General features: G+C 38.5%; 1 protein-coding gene across 4 annotated transcripts in view; it reads right to left on the bottom strand.

The window, feature by feature from the left end:
• ADARB1 (adenosine deaminase RNA specific B1) overlaps window positions 1–22,276 on the bottom strand; it is a 67,489-nt gene that overhangs the window by 7,103 nt on the left and 38,110 nt on the right. For 3 of the 4 annotated variants that reach the window (XM_083372551.1, XM_083372552.1, XM_083372554.1), the window contains 5 exons: window positions 11,954–12,882; window positions 8,249–8,363; window positions 6,579–6,747; window positions 1,863–2,011; window positions 751–919 (listed from right to left, as the gene is read on the bottom strand). In XM_083372551.1, the coding sequence (XP_083228677.1) occupies window positions 751–919; window positions 1,863–2,011; window positions 6,579–6,747; window positions 8,249–8,363; window positions 11,954–12,882 (1,531 nt within the window). Of the gene's footprint in view, window positions 1–750; window positions 920–1,862; window positions 2,012–6,578; window positions 6,748–8,248; window positions 8,364–11,953; window positions 12,929–22,276 lie in introns of all 4 variants that reach the window. The other variant, XM_083372553.1, reaches the window with a different exon arrangement.

Below are 22,276 nucleotides of genomic sequence, written 5' to 3'. Positions count from 1 at the left end.
GTATAATTGGGTTATACTTAAACAAATTATAATTTGTGTTAAAATACATTTCAATTCATTATTTTTAAATCACATATCAATGAAAAAATTACAGTCACTATATCACTTGCTTTACCAAAATATGACAAGATTGAACATCATATATCAACTGATTTATAAGAAATAATATTTGATCAAAGAAATGCATGAGTAGATAAACATTCTTCTTCTGACAGTAAATGATATTTCCAACTTAAAGCCCTCAGCAGACAGGAAAGTAATGCTATTATCTCCTTTTGTCAATTTTCTCCTATATTTTTCTCTGAAAATTTAACATAAGCAATCCCAAAGCAGCTATGGTCTATGAGAACCAACAGGATGAAGTTGTCAGGGATTGAAAGAGAGAGCACAATATCATCTGCCTTAAGCTCTTTTAGATAGATAAGTAAGAGAGGACTCCATCTGTATCTAAAAATGTTCAAAGTATGCCAATTCATGTGAGGCGAGGGGGGGCATACCCAGGTAATGCATGAGCTGCAGAAGGTCTGGATAAGGCTGCACGCAAAAATCTTTGGGATGGTTTTGGTTTTTTAAAAAGGAAGTACAGTAACAAGTAAAAGTATAGCAGTAGTACTCCAGCAGACTTAACATATTGGTGTTACTCTCAAAACTCTCTCAAAATGAAAACTGATAATGTCCCTCCCATGTCCCTGAGCCACAAAATGCTGTCCACCCCAATTTGAAATATATCAATGTAAAAAGATAGCTTACCTAGCTATCTTATCACTGCAAGACATAGTAAGTAACCTCTCTCCCTGAAGAACTCCATCCCACGTCTGGATCGTAGTTGTAGAACGGACAGGGATTGTTCCTTCCCCAGATTCAATTTTTGTCCGTAGTTGACCCCTTGCTTTCCGGTTTGGATGTCTGTCTCCTTGATCTGAATCATGCAAGTCACCATAGTTACAAAACAAAGCATAAAAGATAAACATTAATTTTAATACAATTATAAAATTTACACATATATTATATGTATTATTTACTTATTATTTATTTTATTTATATGGCATCTTTATTCAACTCAACGTGGCAAGCATACTTGATACTCCTTCCTCCTCCTATTTTTCCCAGAACAACCATCCTGTGAGATGAGTTGGCCTAAGAGAAAGTGACTGGCCCAAGTTTACCCAGTGGGTTTTCATGGCAGAGGGGGACTAGAACTCACAGTCTCCCATTTTTTAGCCTGGTACCTCAATCACTAGACCAATAATATTAAGTATTATTTTTATTTCTTATTTCAGCCAGGGAATTGACAGAACAGGGAAACAACACAAAATGTAGTGCAATTAGAAAAGTTATTGTGTGCAATAATAGTTTTACCCATCATTTTATACACATAAAATTGATAATATTATCTAGCCTTCATTGTTAACATTTCATGCATTCAAATCAAAGTAACCTTAGGATTTTTTAAAAAAACTACCTATAACTTACATATTTCAAAGTAATTTACATGCAGAATTAAAGCCACAATAAATAAGCTGTTGTAGGAATGAATGGGTTACAACTTATTACTATTCTTTACAATTATTTTATACAGTTATTTACAATTAAATTAATAAATTCTATACAGATGTAAATTGTTGTGTATCTTGCATGTGTGTTGAATAATGATAATGAAATCATAGATTAATTCAAAGACATTTTTATGATGTATGAAAGGGCCAAAAAGTGGTGTCAGTTGTTTGTACTGTTCTGTTTTATATTAGGGGACTTAGTTGATTTTGATTTTAGAAACTAGAAAAACTCTCTTTGGCTTTATCTAAATAATCTTTTTTGCTGTGGCTTTATTGAAATAAACTCCACCAGAGAACCATTTATACCTTCTTGGGCAGCTTCATGTGGTGAGAAAATCCGAGCATCACCACAAGGGGAGGTGCTAATATAGAGATGAAACTGCACATTTTCATCCAATTTAAAACCACCTTGTTCTGACTTGATAAAAATAGATTTTTGCTGGTCTTCCTTATTGCTGAAACAAAGAGGGAAATTCAGGTTGTGTGGAAATATATGCATCAAACAAAACCCAAAATTTAGCATAACTAGATCAAAAATGTTACGATACAGTTATATATCTATTGTAATAAATCAAAGGGAATACTGAGAGGATTGCCAATAGAAGTGAATTATTCTGTAGATAATTAGGATTTTTTGCTTTAGTAATTTAGCAGCAAACCTTACATTCAGTCATGGAATATATCAAAGGAAATTACAAACGACTCTTGTTCACTTACAACTTAGACAAAAACTAGTTATAAACAAATGGCTGAAATGCAGCCTCTGAAACCAACCAAAGAAAAATTAGAAAGAACATTGATTCATAAAATTTATAGGCAATATTTATAAATTTCTCTTAACATACCCGATTCAGTACTCACTTCCAAATACCAAAGTGCAGAAGCAACCTCTTATTCACAGCCATTTTCACAATGTTTAGAATATTCATACCTTGCAATGGATTGCATAGAACCCATTATCTATCTTTCTGAAAATTATATTTCTGTACATCTTAATGTTTCTCCTATCTACCCCATTAGACATTCTACCATATACACAAATTCATCTATTTTCTCTATTTTTTCAACATTTATCTATAATTTCTATTAACTCCATTTTCCACAGGTTGATCACAATGCATAGTCATCACATTTTTCAACATTCCCAAAGAATGTATGACTTTATTTTAAAAAGCTTCCTGGGTCCTATATCTATTTACTTCAATACTTGTCAGGCTCAATCCCAGAGATAACATTGTAAAGTAAAATTGAGTGCAATACTTTATTTGGACAGAATCTTGCCAAACTATTCTACCAAATATATCTTGAGAGATTCTAGGGTGTGGCTACCCTGAATCTTTTCCCCTTCCATTTTGGGACACTGCAATCTCTTAATCCTGACCTCTCTCTGGGAAAGCTCTGTATTGTTAAAATTGTCTCCCACTGCTCCAGTGGATACACATTCCACCACAATTCCATATTTTCCTCTTCCAACATTTCCTTCCATCAATTATATCTAAATTATTTCATCACTGTTATTAATAATTCCATTAAAATAGCTGGAAGTCCCATGGAGATATATTTATGCTTTAATAGGCACAAAAGAAGCAAGAAACAGAGATAGAAAACAAATGCAACAACTAACAGGAAACAAGGAAACAAAACATACTGTGTTACATACCATAAATAATTCAGTCTAACTTTAAAATAAATCATTACTACAAAAATTAATATTCTTCAGTCTTTAAACTACAGTGATAAACTGCCATCTCATAAACAGAAAGTGAGCACATATCCGACTAATACTGTAAACCTGAATAATTTCTTACTATTCTATTCACTAATATTTTTCACATAAACCAGCTGACTGATGTCTTAATAATTAAAAGAGAAATATAAATAACAAACCAAGAAACTGACATGGATAATTTTCCTATATTAGTTTTATAAAAGAGGCTTGTTAAAGATTTAAATTATTTTGTGAGAAGGGACAAAAACATTGAAAGAAATAAAGTTCTATGATATTATTTATACGGAGTAAAGATCAAGATTGCTAAAAATAAAACAGTTGATTTATTTGATTAAGGTTAAAATAGATATGTCATTTATCTCTGGTAACCCCTAATGGACTTTGGTTTATTTGGTCCACATGCCTCTGCTGCTTCCACATTTTCCCTTAACATTTCTCTCAACAAAAAGAAATCTATAACATACATTGGGCTGGGATAGATTGACTAATCAAAAGGCATCCAGTGAGCTTCTGGGCTGAAGGTGGACTTGAATTCTGGCTCTCCCCAGGGTTAATGCCAATTCTACACTTTAATTATTATGCCACAATAGCTCTGATTTCTATAGCAGGTCTTTAAAAGACTTGTGGTTCTCATGCAACAACTTTTTTATAGGCAGTTGAATTAAGTTGCTAAAAGTAGTTAGTCTATGTGACCTATAGAATAATTTGAATTTGCTTTAGACCAATGAAAGGCCTCATTAAATAATGAGAAATTCAGAATATCTTGTTTATAATGTAATTTTCTATTTATAACAATTTTCAAGTCACTCCCCACCTCTCCACTGTTATTATGATACAGTTTGAAGTATATTTCTTTAATACTATTGAATATATTCATACTTCCTTTTAGTTTAGTACAGTAACACTATAAATAACATTAAGAAAAAAATATCTGCTTTAGTTATTTTACATTCAATTTGCTTAAAACCTAATTTTCTGTTTGACCCAAGATTAAAAGCTTTCCATGATTTTGAAGTAGCTTAAGAAAATTTGATGTCAGTTTTGCAACTGTCCCTTTGTCCTATTGACTTATTTGTGCTGGAAATGTGAATGAAGACAATCAATAAAAATGTATTTTCTACATAGTACACATCCAGGAAGATATTAATTTTATAGTATGCATTACCAATCTTAATTCTCAAAAATTCTTCATAAGGAGTTCTGCAAAATAAATTCAACATGAAAACAGACAACCTGGCATCCTCTGTCAAGCACAAAAATCTTTCATCTGATATTACTGATGTGAAGATCAGGGGAAAACTTTAGCATAAATAGCCTTAACCACCTTATGGAAACTAGGACCAAATTAAATTACAACAGATATAAGTTCAGCAACCAAAGACTACCTCTGAATCAACTGGTAATACTACAAATTTCCTTTGGGGATTTAAGATGATAGATATTAATGTTATTTCCTCAGAAGACAAGCAGTCATACAATTTGCTTCCAAGTATTTCAGAAACTTTCATATATGATTATAATAGTTTTAAAAATTATTTGTAACATCTCAAGAGGAAACAAATGAGGCTATCTATGACATTTTGAGATTCCACCCAACATTTACCACCTGATCCTTGTCCATTTATGACTGCTGGTGTATATTTCAGTTCCTGCATATGTTTTTACTTAAGCCATTCATTCAGTATGACTCATTTATAGTATGAATCATTTAAAAATAATGGGGACTACTTTTATATAAGGACTTTTATATTCTCTCTATCTATAGCTATATAACTATGCATATATACTTATACACATATATAACTATAAAAAGTGTTATTCTAATACAAATAATACATTCAATAGATACCAAGAATGTCCATAGAATTATGCATTATGGACAGAGAATCTCTTGAGAAGAGCCTCATGCCATAGTCCATGCAGAGCATGCATTATTTATTTCATTCAATTGATCCATTATTACTAATTTATTGAATCTCATCTTTCAGTTAAATTAGCACTCAGGGTACCTAACAATAGTTACCACATAAACATCTTAAACAGATGCTAATAATTAAAAGTTTAGGGAAAAGATACTACTTCACAAAATCCATAAAAAGTGAGGATCAATATAAATCATTTCATAGCTTGGGAGCAACAGTAGGGGGAGCTTCAGAAAGGCATCTCCCTCTGAGGCTTTGTATCTAGTCAGGTTTCACAACAAAAGAGATGGTCCTTCAGATAGTCACGGACTATCCTGCTTGCCAAGGATTCAGGTGTCAAGATTGAATTGCTAAGATGCTTGCTAACCTCTGTCGCTACTCAACTTGCCATAGAAACACGGGGGAGGGGCTGCTTGGGAGACGGGCTTTGTAAGAAGCTGTCTACAAAAACAGAAGTTTGATGGAGAAGTGGACCGTTCTCATAACAAACCAAAGAAATATGATTGGGCAACGTGAACCCTTGGTGGGTGGGGGTTATGGAGAACTATTGTTAACAAACCAGATTTTCGTGTGGGAAACTTAGAGCTGATTTTGCTTCTTCAGTACTGAGATGTGTATTCAATAAAGTTTATCTTTTATGGCACCTCAAAGCTGTAGAGTTTCCTCAAAGTTTAAACAGGCTTTAAATAATAGCATCCACAGTATAATGTGATGGTGCTAAAATCATGATAAATATGATGACTTCATTATGAAAAATCACAATTACCTATGTGTCTACTAACATAATGCGCCCCCTTGGCCTTCCTGCAGATACTCATGGCTTTGAAAATTATATTAATGTTTTAAAATGTGTCCAATAAGCAACTAGCAACTGTGTACAATTCATTCAGTAACGTATTATATTTGTATCTTTAACAGCCAAACTGCTGCATTTTTGACTGACTGCAATTCCCAAAAAATTTTAAGGGTCTTACATAAATAGTGCTGCATTATTTAAGATGAGATACAGCCAAGCATAAATTAATGGTTAAAGATTGAAATTTTTTCATAAATTATTGAAAGACTGAGGACCCCCGTACCTCTCTAAGAGCAATCTCCTGAAAATCTATAGAATGCTGCTCCATTAAAACTGATAGTAGTACAAAATTATTTCCTACATGGGTTATCTCAGAGATAGAAAGAAGCATTAGTTCAATTGCTATTATCTGAAAGTATCAAATCAAACTATTGTTTTTCCAGAATTAGGTCTTAGCATCTTATGAAGTGTACTATGTCTTCATAGAAATTTGTATGAACACAATATTCTGTGACCCTATCCATAGTGTGATTGATAGAACCTGCCTCTCTAGAGTAAAAGTCCTTTGAACTTACCTTAAATGTAGTTCAAGTTGTGTATAAAGAAATTTAAGTAGGCATCTCCGAGCTATAATTTCTGCATGGCAATCATTCAAAGCAAGACCACGGTCACTCATATATTCTCCATTAATACATTTTGTTCCTGTAGAAACACTTATAACTTGAGCGTCTTTCACATCAGTACCTGGAAAATCAGTTTCAGGAGAAAAGACTTACAGAAAGTTTTTCTCCCCAGTCATCTTAAACATGTAACCTAATGGATACTATCTAATAAAAATAATTTAATAATTAATGGTTTAAATAACTAAATTGAGTTAATTTTCAACTCTAAATAATTCTGAACTGTAAATTAATCACAGATACTTGAAGTTGAATACACAGATATTTCAGTATGGATTGCCTTTCAAATTTTGGAATCATATAAAACTGAGTAAATTATTAATTTGCATAGTCTGGATTTTATACATTATATTGTCAAACCATAAAACTATATGCATTTCTTGGATGGACTGAAAATATCTGTACAATTAAGTCATTACTAAACTCAGATTAAATACAACACTGATCAAGCTAATTATTGAAATCCATATCAGATACAGTGGGGCTAGGTGAAAGTTTGTGAATTTTAGAGAAAAAAATATTTAGTTTCCAGCCTTGCAGTCTCAGGCATTTTTTGTTCCATCTGAGTTCTAACAATTAAACTATGAGTTGAATTTTTCATGCAATTCAGAATAGTAGATTTGGTTGTCTATGGACAACGTTATTTAAACTACCAGATTCTAATTTGTTGAACTCGAACAAATATGAAATGACATTGACTATGAATTTAAACTGGGAATGTTTTTATCACCATTTTATTTACATATTTTTAATTAATGTGATTAAAAATATATTTGTTCATTATAATTGTTAGCTAACTGAAATATATACGGGCATGAATAAAACACAACTTTCTAGAAGTCAGAGTTTAAGAGTCTTACTGATTCCTTTTTTCTGCCTTGTTCAATTTCTTTCTTTCAATATATAATTTATTTCACTAGTGCAACAATCAATTCTATTTATGGGACAATCATATGTTTATGGATTATAGGTGCCATGCCAACAGAATGTATTTAAGTCAGTGATATTCCAGTCCATTGGGGTCAAAATATCTCTACCCTTTTAGTATTGAATATATCATGGATAAAATATACACGATTATAACAGTGAAACTATCAATGATTTACTTAAGCTGTACTGTATGATTAATAGCATTGCTGTTGTTAAAAATGGTATTATGTTAAATTTGGGATAATATAGTACTTAATTATTATAAATAGCTACATATATATGATTAAGCAAAAGAAAAAGAGGGCTTTAAAATTAAAAATAAAAACAATGATTTGCATACATATGTATACATGCCCAATAATGGTTAATATTAAAACATAACATTTAATGATTAGAATTAAATATGAATTACTAATTATAACTTTTGGCATGAAGAGATTTCACATTATTAAATATGGGAAAGAAAGGGGCAATAACTATTTACCTTGATCACTTTCTTTTTTTATACAAACAAGGGGATAAAGCTTGTAAGCCGCCCTGAGTCTTCGGAGAAGGGCGGGATATAAATGGAATTAAAAAAAAAAGAAAAAAAAAGAACCCAGTTGCATGGCAGGTTGATCTTGTTTTGTTTTTACCTGTTGTCATGACGACACCGGCTAGCACTTTTCTACGTGCATGAGGTGATGTAAAGTTATCTGTCAAATCGCTGAATTTCTCTATGACCAAGCGTGCAACAGCATCAGCTAAAACCTGCAAAAATCATATTGGTATGTTGGACAATTCAGAAACTATTTGTTGGACAATTCAGATCTATTTCTTACTTAAAAATGAACACTAAAAACCTACCCTTACAATGTTAAAATGAATTTATCCATTTGCATTGCATTATCATGCTATGTTCTATAGCATCCCTTAGAATGGAACAGATAATCGGAAACTGAAGGATGACCCAGATATACTGTAAAATTAAAGGGAATTAAAAAGGAATGACTATGGATTACATACATATTTAGCTAGAAAATCATACAAGTCTAAAAACTGATTTAAAGGAAGATTCTGCTTCAGAGAGGTCAGTCCTATATCATATAATGGACGACATTCATTATGATTTTTATCAAAATCATAAAAAATATCAAGTTTGTAAAATATTTCAAATAGCTTAAGAATAAAAGATTCTTTTAAAAAAAATCAAATGAAGAATTTTAAAATTATCACAGTACTAGAGTGGGTAACTATGAAATACACATTGAATATAAACAATAAATGCTTAACAGGGAAGGAAATAACATAATATTTGAAAAATGACAGTTATTTGGTTAGTTATCAGCCGGATCTTTCACGTTGCTGAACAAAATCCAGAATTGGTCAGTTCAAACATAACACTGTTTAAGTAGGGGTCAAACAATAAGGAAAGACAGCTTCCAAACTGCTTTACCAACTGCTGCCTAACAAAACATAGATAAAAACTATTAAAATTCTCCATTTTTTAACCATTTAAATAATCTCCCCTTTTAAAACAACGCAATATTATTAACTGTAAAAAGGAAAAACTTTATTAATTTACTGCTGAATTCCCTTAAAACAAATATTGTATTTCTAATTGTTAGAAAAATACCCATGATATACAGGTTTCATATTCTAAGAACCGTGACTTGATTTTCCATAATATCAAGCTGTAAACTCCAACTGAATTGGGCTAATATACATCAGGTTTTTCCTAGAATGAGCTAAGATTTTTTTAAATTTAAAATTGCAAGAAAGCCATAACATCCGACAACCCTGAGAATGCATAATAAACTTTGCAATTCCTTTATCTCTGCTTTTATGTAGATATGCATGTATGTGCCTTCCAGGGAGTCCTGGCTCCTGACCACTTCCTGGATACATTTCTGCAGTTTCTTTGGCAACCTTTTCAGAAACGGTTTGCCTTTGCCTGTTTCCTAGGTCAGAGAGAGAGAGAGAGAGAAAGAGAGATTGGCTCAAATCATTCAGTTAGCTACCTGTCTCTGGGGGACTAGTATTCATAGTCTCTCAGTTTCCAGCCTGGTGCCTTTACCACTATGCCAGACTGGCTCTCTCTAAATGCAGCTCACTATAGTGGTGAATATCTGTAGCTCGGGTGTAGGATGAGGGTGGAGGTTCATTCTCCAACGGCCTGTGTCCGGTTTTAGAACTGATAGCTTTCAGGGAGACCGTGTGGTCGAGGAAGGTACCACTTGTAATCGAAAACATAAGAGGCACTATCCTGAATCATGGCGATCTGGCTACGGAGCCCCATCGGTGGGGCGGAGATGGCCCCGGGATGGCCGGAAGGCAGCCCATGACCGGCCTGGGCCCTGTCTGCTCGGCAACTCTGACAGGGGTGGCAGCTGCTGCTGCTCTGAGCCCCTCAACCCACTGGCCATGCACAGAAGCAGGAGGTGGAGGAGGCAGCGATCCCTGCATCTCCTGGTCTGGCCAGCAGCAGCTCTGAAAGTGAAGCTGTGCCGCTCATCCTTGCATTGTTGGGGGTGGCGACTGGTGGCGTCCCGGCAGATGCTGTGCTGCAGAAGGGAAACAGCATGCTTCCAGCCGGGCCTGGCAATGCAGGGATTGCTGCCACCGCCTCCTCCTCCTTCTGCTGCTGCTTCCCTGCGTGACTGGCAGATGGTGTGCTGTGGTGCTTGGGCATTGCATGGGGCAGCAGCGATCCCTGCATCACCAGGTCTAGCCAGCAGCATGCCATCTCCCTTCCACAGCACAGCATCTGCCAGGACGGCAGTGGCAAGGGGCTGGGAGTGCACCCAGGATGATGTGGAGTGGCAGCAGCGAGGGTTGGGCACGTGCCAGAGCCCGCCTTCCCCCACCACCAGTGCAAGGATGGGTGGCACAACTTCACTTCCGGAGCTGCTGCCAGTCAGGCCTGACAATGCAGGTATCGCCACCACTACCTCCTGCTTCCCTGCCTGGCTGGCCAGTCGAGGGACTCGAAGCAGCAGCCACTGCCACCCCTATCAGAGCCACCAAGCATATGGGGCCCTGGCCAGGCGAGGGCCCACTTCCAGCCATCCTAGGGCTGTTTCCATCTGCATCGATGGGGCTGTGCTGCAGAAGGGAGACAGTGACTGTTCTCATTCTCCCCCTGCCAGCTGCTCTCCCTGCAGCCCCCTGCCCGTTGCCCCTTCTATGCAATCCTACATGACCACAGTGTGGATAAGAGGCTCAACTGGCAGGGATGCGGCTTCCCCTGCGGAGGCGTCCCAGCCCTCCTTCCCCCCCAGCTGCCCCCCCTCACCTTCCCCCAGCCAGGACCTGCTGATCCCCCCCACCCTCCTGCACCCACCCTATTCCAAGACTCCTGCAGCCCTCTGCACTGTACCCTCCTGCCCCTCCCCAGCTGGGACCTCCAGCAATTCCACAACCGGGAGCTTCCTGCCCCCCCTGCTGGGACCTCCTGCCCCCACCTTAGCTGATCCACTGAGCAGCCCATCCAGACCAAGGCAAAGGGGAGGCAGTTGTTAAATTATTTGAAACCCACCACTGGCTCAGAGGCATTACACAAACAATGAGAACAATTGTGATGTTTGTAAAATTATACATGGGACTGCCATTTTTAGCAATATTGGATTCTGTAACCCTCAAGGGATCCAAATGTCCCAAAAATCTAATATGTCTAGGGCAGTTTTACCTCCTAAATGGACAATGAAAAATTGACCTGGTGATGGTACAGTGTCCTTCATTATTACCATGTGCAGTCAGGGAAACAATGTGTTTGAGAGGTATTCTTTATTTAAAGAAATAGCAGTCACTCACATCTACCATATGGGAGAAAAAAGGTGAAATGGAAGACTGAATACCAGTGTTGGTAGCAGCATACAAAGTGAAATGCTTATAAGGAAATGAATAGCTCCACTTAGATGAGTCATCTCCAGTCTTGTCTACCTACAAGCAGTTACATGCTTTACCAACTGATTTTGGCAAGGCATTATTATGTTATACAAATTACATGGCTTTCTGGCAAACAACATTGCTATGATGTTTGCTCATAATGACAATACTATAATAGCAGTTCCACCCTATCCTAAGCACTTTGCACAAAAATAAGATTGATCAAATCATACCTAAGGCTCAGGATTACTATGCCTATTTTCTTAGCAATATAAAATATTCTCAGGAATAACAAAAAACATAACTTTTCCATAGCAATATACACAAAATATAATTAACAGACCTGGCAGAAATATATTAGTAGTACATGAGAATTTTGTAGCTTTCTAGATATGTTTAATTGGAATTACAATAAAAACTATCCCAGCACTGTAAAAATTTGCAACATGAATATCCTATATTTTTTTTCTCACCTGTGGCAAGTGTAACTGGAGGCCTTCACTAGGAATAGGTTGGTGAGATGGTGTTTGGTCCAGCTGCATATTAAACAAAGACGCGAGAGCTGACTGAGCTGCCCGAGCCTTTGCCAGTTTTTTGTTCCGTCCAGATCCTTCAAACATTTGGCCATCCACTGACACAGCCATTACAAAATTCTTGGCATGACTCTCTCCACTTTCTGAAATAAATTCATACTTTAATCCTGGTCGAAGTTCATTTAGTATCATCACTGGATTCTTCCCACTGGTTGATGCATATGGTGATGGGGCAGGGAGAGATGACTGGATAAAACTACTGGCCACAGCGGATGAGAGGCTGAAATCTGCACTGGAGGTAAAGGAGCCATCTCCATTGGATTCCAGGTAAAAGGAATGCTCAGACTGAACTGGATTTTCAAACCCATTGAAGAGAGTGTCTGAGAAATCGGCCTGGTCGGAAGTAAAGTCTGTATTTACCGAAAGTGTTCTGCCCATTGCTAGATGAGCTTCGGATGCATTAGGAAATTGAACAAAGGACCTCAGAGCTTTCTCAGCTGCATGGAGCTTTGCTTTCTTTTTTGTGGGGCCAGACCCTTCAAACATCTGCCCATTAACTTCTACAGCCATCACAAAGATTGGAGCATGGACTGGTCCTGTTTGGGAGAGAAGCTTGTACTGTAAGCCAGGCTTGATTTCATTCAGCTGCATCAGGGCATTTTTGGGCAGCACTGGACCTGGAGTTTTCTTTTTCTTCTTTGGGCGGAACTTGGAATGGCCATTGCTTCCCTCGTCCAACAGCCGCTTCCTGCTGCTAGTGCCTCCACCATTAGGGAGCTGATTCCCCTCCCCGGCACCTTGCACACTCCTGTCTTTAGGCGGAATGTTGTCCATGTTGCGGTTCTCTTTAATATCAGTGCTGCCTGAACCTGCGGTGCCCAGAAAGAGTAACTTACAATGCCTTCGTTGCAGGACCTTGTAAATGTAAAATTTAGAGATTCCTTTATCTACCTTTGCAACTGGTTAAGTGATGTGTGCTCAGATGTTATTGTAATTCATTTATTAACCATATACACAAATTATTTAAATATTTTGTACTCAGTATTGACAAATATTTTTTCGTTTTGCAAGCAGAAAAGCTATTAAAATATATATTATAAATGATACCCTTAATTCTAAAATGAAAACAAACTATCAGACATGTTTTTAGAAGCTATTTGCTCACCTCTAGCACAAAAAAGAAAGTTCTTCCTTTGGGGAAAAAATGACTGACAATCTAGTTCTTCAAATTGTAGTCTTGATACCTACCAAGCTTCCCTACAAACTTTAACGTTCAGGATTCCTCTAAGAAGCCTTATATACACGAGCTCCTCTACGCAACTGGATATTTACCTGGCCATTAAGTTTCCCTTCATATTAATGCTGAATGTATTAATGAAGGCATTTTAGAGTGCAGCTAGCAATTGCTATCTCGCTCCCTTGAATGCATGAGGTGGTCCCTCTGATGTATGAAATTGTTTCAAGTAAATTTCAGGACACACATTTTTTTAAAAAAGCCATCTTTATTAAGAAAATATTTTTGTCATATTCATCACTATGCTTGCTTGGAGAACTAACTACCAAGAGATTTATCTGTAGTCTTTTCATTGGATGTTTATTTAGAAACTTCAGTATCTATTATGCATGCTGAAGGTATAAAATTGGAAAATAGAGCTGTACAGAAACTAGTCTCTTACAAAGATATTTGTATTTCCATGAAAAATGAAGATATCAATATTCTCTGATTCTTTCAATGATACACACACAAAAATTACCGGTACTTTCAGGAATTCTAAAGGATGAAGGATAGAAAATATAGACTAGTACAGAATAAGGTTTCTCAGAACTCAGTCTGCAACCACATTTTACTTAATGCATGGAAAGGAAGCGCAAGAATTTCAAAGAGAGAGGGAAAGATATTCTCCTGGCATTCATAAAAAACTAAATAAAAATAAAATAAAGAAATACATTGCACTTTGATTTCCATCAAAGTACAATCTCTCATGACGTGACATGAGTAGATATTTCTCAGTTTAAAAATTATGTACATAAATGCATTACCCTGAGAAAATTACTATACACACATACACACATATAGATATATGTATACATACATACACACACACATTCACACACACATGCAAACATACAGAGGGGGGAGGGAGATAGACAAAGACAGAGAGACACAGAGAGGATAATTTTATATTAATTGTCAGAACCCATTTTCTCTGGGGTTCTGGAAATCCATCTCATCTCTTTTCTATTTCTTTCCGAGGGTTCTGCCATTCCACTGTGGGGGAGGAGGGAAGGCTCAGTGGTACAGTTGCAAGAAAAAGTATGTGAACCCTTTGGGATTACGTGGAGTTTTGTATGAATTGGCCATAAAAAACCATCAAGGCTTTTGGAGATACTTTTGTAACCCTTTCCAGCTTCATGCAAGTCAACAATTCTTGATCGTAGGTCTTCTGAGAGCTCTTTTCTGCGAGGCATGGTTCACATCAGACAGTGCTTCTTGAGACCAGTAAACCCAAAACAGGTGTGTGTTTTTAAAGGGCAGGACAGCTGTCAGCAACACATCCAATATCATCACACTGATTGGAGTCAAGGTTGGCTCACTCCTGGCTCCAATTAGCTCTTGGAGAAGTCATTAGGCTAGGGTTCACATACTTTTTCCACCCTGCACTGTGAATGTTTCCATCTTATGTTCAATTAAAACATGACAACAGCTAATGTTTGTGTAGTATTATTTTAAGCAGACTGTGTTTTTCTTTTGTTGTGACTTACATGACGCTTAGAGAGCATTTTATGGCCATTTCATGCAAAACTCCACGTAATCCCAAAGGGTTCAAATACTTTTTCTTGCAACTGTATGTTATTCTGCTTTGAAACACTGTATCCTTCCCATTGTTCCTGCATGCTGACTCTTTGAACTGTCTCTCTCTTGATGTTACCTTGGGGTGAGAAAGGAATGTGCCTCCGACCATCTGGCTTATCTCTCGCTGTGGAAGGGAAAGTGCGAAGACACAACAACATCTTCACAAGCATGGGAAAGGACCCAGTTATCAGCTTCTTTTCCACAGCGGACTTAACACCTGGGGATTGGCCCATTCAAACTGACTGGATGAACTATTGGGGTGGGCTTTTGCTTGGGATTCTTTTAACCTATTCATCTGAGCGGGAAATCCTCAGATCCTGCCTATCTTGCCTGCTATCAGCTTCTCCTAATAAAAGTTCCTTTTGGAAAAAAACTGTTTCAAGGAGTCCTGCTTTCTTGGGACGAGGTTTTGAAGTGGGTCCTGACATTGGGCAGGATCTACAATAATAGTCAGCCCAGAAGGAAGACCCTTACCAGGGGACTAAGCAAATTATGTCAGATATCGGAATGGAAAAGAAAGAACCTGCCATGGGGGGACACATCTCCCATCTAGCAGACTCCAGCCAATACAGTTCTCAATCTTACAGCTCATCAGATGAGGTAGTGGTTGTGGAATGCCGCCACAAGCCCAGGTGGTCAATGGGTGTCAGGAAGAAGGACTGGGAGAAGTAATCCAGGAAAGTGACGCTCAGATGCAGCAGTCACCAACCAGGTTGGAAAGTTGAGATGGAGAGGTCACTTTGCCTTAGCGAAGAATAGGACAACCTGCCACTCTGTTCCAGCCAAATCCTGGAGCAAACCATCGACATGCAAAGAGTCACCTTTGACTCCATGAAGGAGGAGAAAGCTGAACCATGCCAGGGCACCGTCAACCTGGGCTCAGCTGAAGGAATGGATGAAGGGGGGGCAAACCAGCAGTCCCAGGCCCTTCTACCAGCACTGCAGAAGCAGCAACCATCGCTACCACTGCTGCTACCCCAAGACAAGTCACACCAGCTGACAGAGATGGACACAGACACAGACAGAAGAAGGGACGTCAGTCCATCTGAAAACTTCCACCACTGGGAGTAAAATACTGCGGGGAGCCGTGCCACTTGGGATTTTTCATGACCCAAGTATTGAATTACATGGAGGAATACGGCCGTGACATACCGAGTGACCGCAGCTGAATACAGATTGTGTAAGCCACCCTAGATGGCACCGCAGCAGACTGAGTGGTGGATCTCCATGACACCGATGTCTCAGAATTGCAGAATTTCAATCAGTTCGTGGCAGCCCTCAGACACAGATTTGAAGACCCTTGGCTGATCGGAAGGTGTGGGAATGCATCAAAACTGTCAGGCAAGGCTGGCGACCTGTAGCGAAATATACCTAAGAGTTTCGAGCCCTGGCCAGCAAGCTGAACTGGCTGGAAGATATATTGATCAGATATTTCAAGGATGGCCTGAACTATGATTTGTACGATGCCTGCATCCCTCGAGGGGACCCAAACCGACTCCAAGAGTGGTACATCCTAGCCGAGGAAGCAGAGATTGGTCGAGCCAAAAGACAACAGCCTCGAGGGAGATCTTGGTGAAAGTCACCAGCAGAGCAACCCTGTGAACCAGCGAAACAAGCACCAACCACCTAGAGAATGACAGGATGTTTCAAATGCGGGAAGGAAGGACACCATGCTGCGGAGTGCTGCTCACACAGTCCCATCCACAAACCTCACCGAGCCCTGGGTGGGAAGCCCAGAAAGACCCCAATGAATGGCCATGAGGAGCATAGAGGTTAGAACTCAACGTTCCCCACCCCCCAAAAAGGGGAAGGGAACTCTGACAACACCAACAGAGCCATCCGACTCGTCAGATGACAACTCGGAGGATGAAGCCCTGGTAAGTGAACCCATCGTACCCCTCACCAGAACTGTAGAACTGTTTAGCCCCAGAATGTCCAAGAGAGTGGCACTCATAGCACTCATATGCCCAACATTAGTGGGGAACTTAGGAATTCCAGTGAAGAGGCTGAAAAAACTGGTCTCATTCGGTCAATTAGATGGGTCCATTGAAGGGAGGACACTAGCCACACTGGCCACACTGTCTGTCCAGCTCACCATAGGGGATCACAAAGAGTCTATAACATTTGTTGTGACCCCTGGCATGGAGTGCCCCCTTATTCTAGGCATGGCATGGCTAGCCAAGTAGAACCCGCAGGTGGATGGGAGGACAGGAGAACTCAGATTCCCAGATGGAAGTACAGAAAAGACCCTGGCTCAGCTCCAAAATGGGAGAAGTCCCTCCGATAGAGCAGCGGTGGGAGGGGAAAAGGAGTTACAAGACATCCCAGAGGAATTCAGGGACTTAGCTGAAGTGTTCAGCAAAGAGAAATCTGACAAACTGCCCCCTCACCGACCCATGGACTGCTCCATCGAGATCCTCCCAGGGGCGAAATTACCCAAGCCAAAACTATATTCCATGAGCCCATGGGAGCTCGGGGAAATGCAAAAGTTCATAGACAAAAATTTGGAGAGGGGTTTCATCCAGCTGGTGAAACCAAAGACCACAGCCCCAGTGTTATTTCAAGAAAAGAAAAATGGGACACTCTGCCTCTGTGTGGACTATAAATCTCTGAACACAGTGAGTGAGAGTAACCTATACCCCTTCCCTCTCATGGACATGCTAGCACACCTATTGAAAGGAAAAATCTTTTCGAAACTAGACTTGAGGGAGGTGTATTACAGGATTAGAATTAAAGAAGGGGATGAGTGGAAAACTGCTTTCAATTGCCCCTTAGGGTGTTACCAATTCAGGGTTTTACCCTTCAGCCTTCAAGAGGCACCCACAGTATGCATGCAACTAATAAATGACATGCTACGAGAGCACCTGGACAATATCCTGATATTCACTGAAACAAAAGAGGAACATGTGAAATTAGTCAGAACTGTGCTGAAAAAACTCCAGGCAGCTCACCTGTATGCTAAGCTGTCTAAGTGTGACTTTCATAAGGAAAACAATTGACTACCTGGGGTATCGCATCTCACCAAGTGGCATAGAAATGGACCCTGAAAAAGTCCAAGCTGTACTAGAATGGGCTCCGCCCTGCACCAGGAAGCAATTGCAAAGTTTCCTTGGATTTGCTAACCTTTACCGGCAATTCATCCCTTTGCACAGATCGCACTACCAATTACTAACTTGCTAAAGACAAAAGGGGAGGGGAAACCCAAACTGAGTCAGCCATTGATATGGACAGTAGAATGTCAAACTGCATTTGAAAGGTTAAAAAAACTATTTTCCACAGAGCTGATTCTAAGGCACCCTGACCCCAAAAAACCTTTCGTAATTCAGGCTGATGCTAGTAATGTGGCTGTGGGGGCAGTACTATTACAAGAAAATGATGAAGGGAAATTGCAGCCTTGCGCATATACATCAAGAAAACTCACAGAGACAGAGAAAAGGTGGGCAGTTTGGGAGAAGGAGGCTTACATGGTCCAATAGGCACTTCTAACCTGGTGGCACTTCCTGGAGGGGAACAAAATTCCTTTCCAAATGTGGACAGACCACAAAAACCTGGAAGCACTAAAAACACCCAGGAAACTGACCCCTAAGCAAGTGAGATGGTCGCAACATTTCCACCAGTTTAATTTCACTCTAAAGCACTTACCAGGGGGGGGGGGGATTTCCTAGAGGATGCAATGTCCAGACTGTCTCAGTACAATAGCCACTGAACAGAAATAACAGACCTACTTATGCCAACAAAACAATTAGCAGCACAAGTCACCACCCAAGCACAAGCCAAACTTCAAAAGCCCCTAGCGAGCCAAGTAGGGATTGAATTAAAAAAAGCACTAGAAACCAACAAATGGTTCCTAAGCCACAAGAACCTATGCACCATGACAGATGGGTTACAATGGGTCAGAGGAAAGCTGTACATTCCAAAGAGCCAGGGACTATGCCACGATTCAAAATCAGCAGGACATTTTGGAGTCATAAAAACTTTGCACCTGATTGAAACAGCAGTTCTGGTGGCCGTCAATAAAAAAGCACATTGAAAGTTACGTGGCCAGTTATCCAACTTGTGCTGCAGCGAAGAGAATGCAAAGAAAGACCCCAGGTTTGTTGCAACCAGTAGCAACCCTATCAGCGCCTTGGAGAGGACATTATTGTGGAGTTACCAGAAAGTGGGGGGAACACAGTCATTTGGGTCGTGACGGATTTATTCTCTAAACAAGTACATTTTATCCCATGTCAAAAAATCTCCAATGCAAAGACACTAGCAAAGCTGTTCGTCTAGCTTATTATATCGACTTCATGGAGCTCCAGAACTAATCATATCAGATAGAGGGGTACAAGTCACATCAGAATTCTGGAAAGCATTCCTAGGACTGTTGGGGACCACACAGTCATCTAGTCATCATCCACAGACAAATGCTGGGACTGAATGGTCGAACTCAGTACTGGAGCAGTATCTACGCTGTTTCATTAACTACCAGCAGGACAATTGGACCGACCTGCTCCCATTTGCAGAGGTCACATATAACAATGCAGTGCATTCCAGCATGGGCTACACCCCTTTTCAGGTGGCGACAGAACAAAGTTTCAACCCGATGCCAGAACTCCCACTGAATGAGCCAACCATCCCCTCCTTGAATACTCTTACTTAAGGAAGGATGGATGCAAAATGGGCATGTTGAGGAGTATTATAAATGAAAATTCCCAGGTTTTGTGATTACTTTAAAAAACAAATTTGGAGAAAATTTCACAGAATGAATTAGTTTATAAATGTAAGCCATTGTGACATGACCACATTCATACTTATTTACCCATCTCTACTTCAATAAGAAAAAATATTGCAATTTATTTTGATCAGGAGCAAATATGTAGGTATTATGTATGTAGGCTTTTGGAGGAGTTGGTGGCGGCGGCAGCAGCATGCTCCAGGGGCGAAAAGAAGCAAGGCCTCTTTAAGGAAAGGATGGAAGAGTCAGGATCAGAAAAAGGAAAGAAGGCGAGGTTGTCAGAATACAAGCTAACTTGAGGGCTAATCCACATGGAGCCCCATTTCCATCTGTCCTGTTTGCCATCGTTCACTCCCTAGAGACTAAAATGGACAATGTGAAATTTGAGCAGGCCCCAAACAAGGAGTATATATCGGAGGTGGTGACCCTTTGAGAGCTGTATGCAACGAAGTTTCATTTTGATGTATGCCGATTGGTGTACATTCAAAGTGACAATAAAGTTATCATCATAAAGTTATCATCATCATTAAGAGGCAAAGATGTGTAATCAGACTGAGAAAGGGTAAATAATACAATTCAGTTATGTGCATAGTCATCCCCACTCTATTCTGTGCAACAGAATGGAAACAGAAATTACCACTGCAGGACAAATTATAATGAGCAAAACATGTTGGAACTGTATTCATGCCTGGAATACAGGAATATAGGACTTTGGGGCTATAGGGAAAAGAATATGGGAAGAAGAAGAGTTTGTCACAGTATCAATATATCTGGCATAAAAAACAATAAAGCTTTAGTTACCCAACTGATTTCCTATGAGTTAGTGCTACTATCAGCCAATGCTAGAATATGTTTTATACCATGAAAATATACAAATCATTATCAACTTAGGGTGAAATGAAGTATTTAACATTAACTAGAATACCTTACTTAGACAAAATTAATAAAAGTAATTATGTATAAATTTAACATAGTATCAAACATTTTTTCAGCTGTCACCCCAAACTGGAAGTCAATGTATAAAAGGAAAGACCCTTCCAACACAGGCATCACAAGTTATTATGACGGTATATAGACTGGACTAGGATGTTAGAATTATACAGTACTAATGAAATATATGTGAACAACTAAATAATATAAAAAGGCTTCATAAAAAAGAATAAAAAGATTACATGAACTAGCAGAAAAATTGGACTAATTTTTAAAGGCAAGAGCATGCAATATAGGCAGGTCATTAGGGAAACAATTAGTTAAATATTATTGGGCAGGAGGTAGCTCACATCCTCTTATTTCAAGTACTTCCTTAGGACTTAATGGCAATTCTCTAACAATTTGGTTTTTTGACCCATTCCAGAACTATTGTCATGAGTTAAGCTCTCACATAGCTCTGCCATTTGTAGGCAGGTGAGGGCATAGAAAGAATGCTAAGCAGGCTTCTTTTAATTCCAAAAATGAGTCCCAATGAAGAAAATTTAGGGCCCTTTCTGCTGCTCAAGTGTCCTTTCTTGCATCGCAGAAAGTTGTTCTGTCATCAGTTGCTCTGTGGAATTGAGCAAACAAACAAAAAGACAGCATATGACCTATTTTGAGGATGTATGCTGTCAAGTCGGATATACATCTATTAACTAAATAGTTTAAAACAGAAACTTGAATTAGGTAGCCTTTAAATGCTGTGAATGGTTACCAACAATTCTCTTCAAACTAGAGACCTTACAGTATACACTACAGTACTGGAAAAATGATGTGAATTTATACTTACAGTATATATAGTAAAGTAGACAGTAATTTTCTGTGATTTTTAAATAATACTTTCTATGCTATTATTCTTTTGTTAAAACAAGATATTAAATGTCAAAGCCTTAATTATAACCCAGTAATTCATTGCCTTTTTTAAATAAATAGACAGCACATTTTTAAATTAGACTTGGTAAAATGCTGCAAGGAATCCAGTGAAAAGTAACATTCTGCCTTGCTGGAGAAAAATATTCTAAAGATAGAAATTTTTAAATGCCTGCTATACATACAAACTATTGCAGAATCATGACTGGATAACATATTTAAATTTGTTTTAAACCTGGATAACATTTAAATTTGTTTTAAACCTAGCAATTAAAAACATGCACACACCACTTCACCTAGTTGACAAAGCTGATGGAATGGCTATTAAATTTTCATTTATAACATCCTCCAACAAAAGCTTGATAGGTTACTCCTTTCGGTGCTCAAAAGAAGAGAAAATTAGAAGCTGGATAGAAAGAGATTGGTAAAACATAGAAGTTAAAAAGCAAGTAATAATACTTTTATAATAAAGGCAAATAAAATAAAAGTTACTAATAGTTTCGTATTTCTAAGAACTATTTCCTTTGTAATATGTTTCACCATATACTATATTTTACCTCAGGGGACAATTTGATAGAAGATAGTATTCAAATAAAACATGTTTAGAGCATTATATTTATGGAGACTGTACATGTTTAGAACATTTTTTCTGTCCCATTAAAAGTTACAATCAAATAGTTTCAGAGGTTTCAGATTGTTTCAAGCTGGACCTGAGAATAACAATAACAACAATAACAACAACAACAATAATAATAAAGGAAGGGACCTTGGAGGTCATCTAGTCCAACCCCCTGCTCAGGCAGGAACCCTATACCATTTCAGACAAATGGCTGTCCAGTCTCTTCTTAAAATC

This window comes from Vipera ursinii (genome assembly GCF_947247035.1).
Source record: "Vipera ursinii genome assembly, chromosome: 1".
NCBI classification, from domain to species: Eukaryota; Metazoa; Chordata; class Lepidosauria; order Squamata; family Viperidae; genus Vipera; species Vipera ursinii.
The sequence above is the reverse complement of the archived record's forward strand: the minus strand, read 5'-3'. Positions and strand labels throughout refer to the sequence as shown.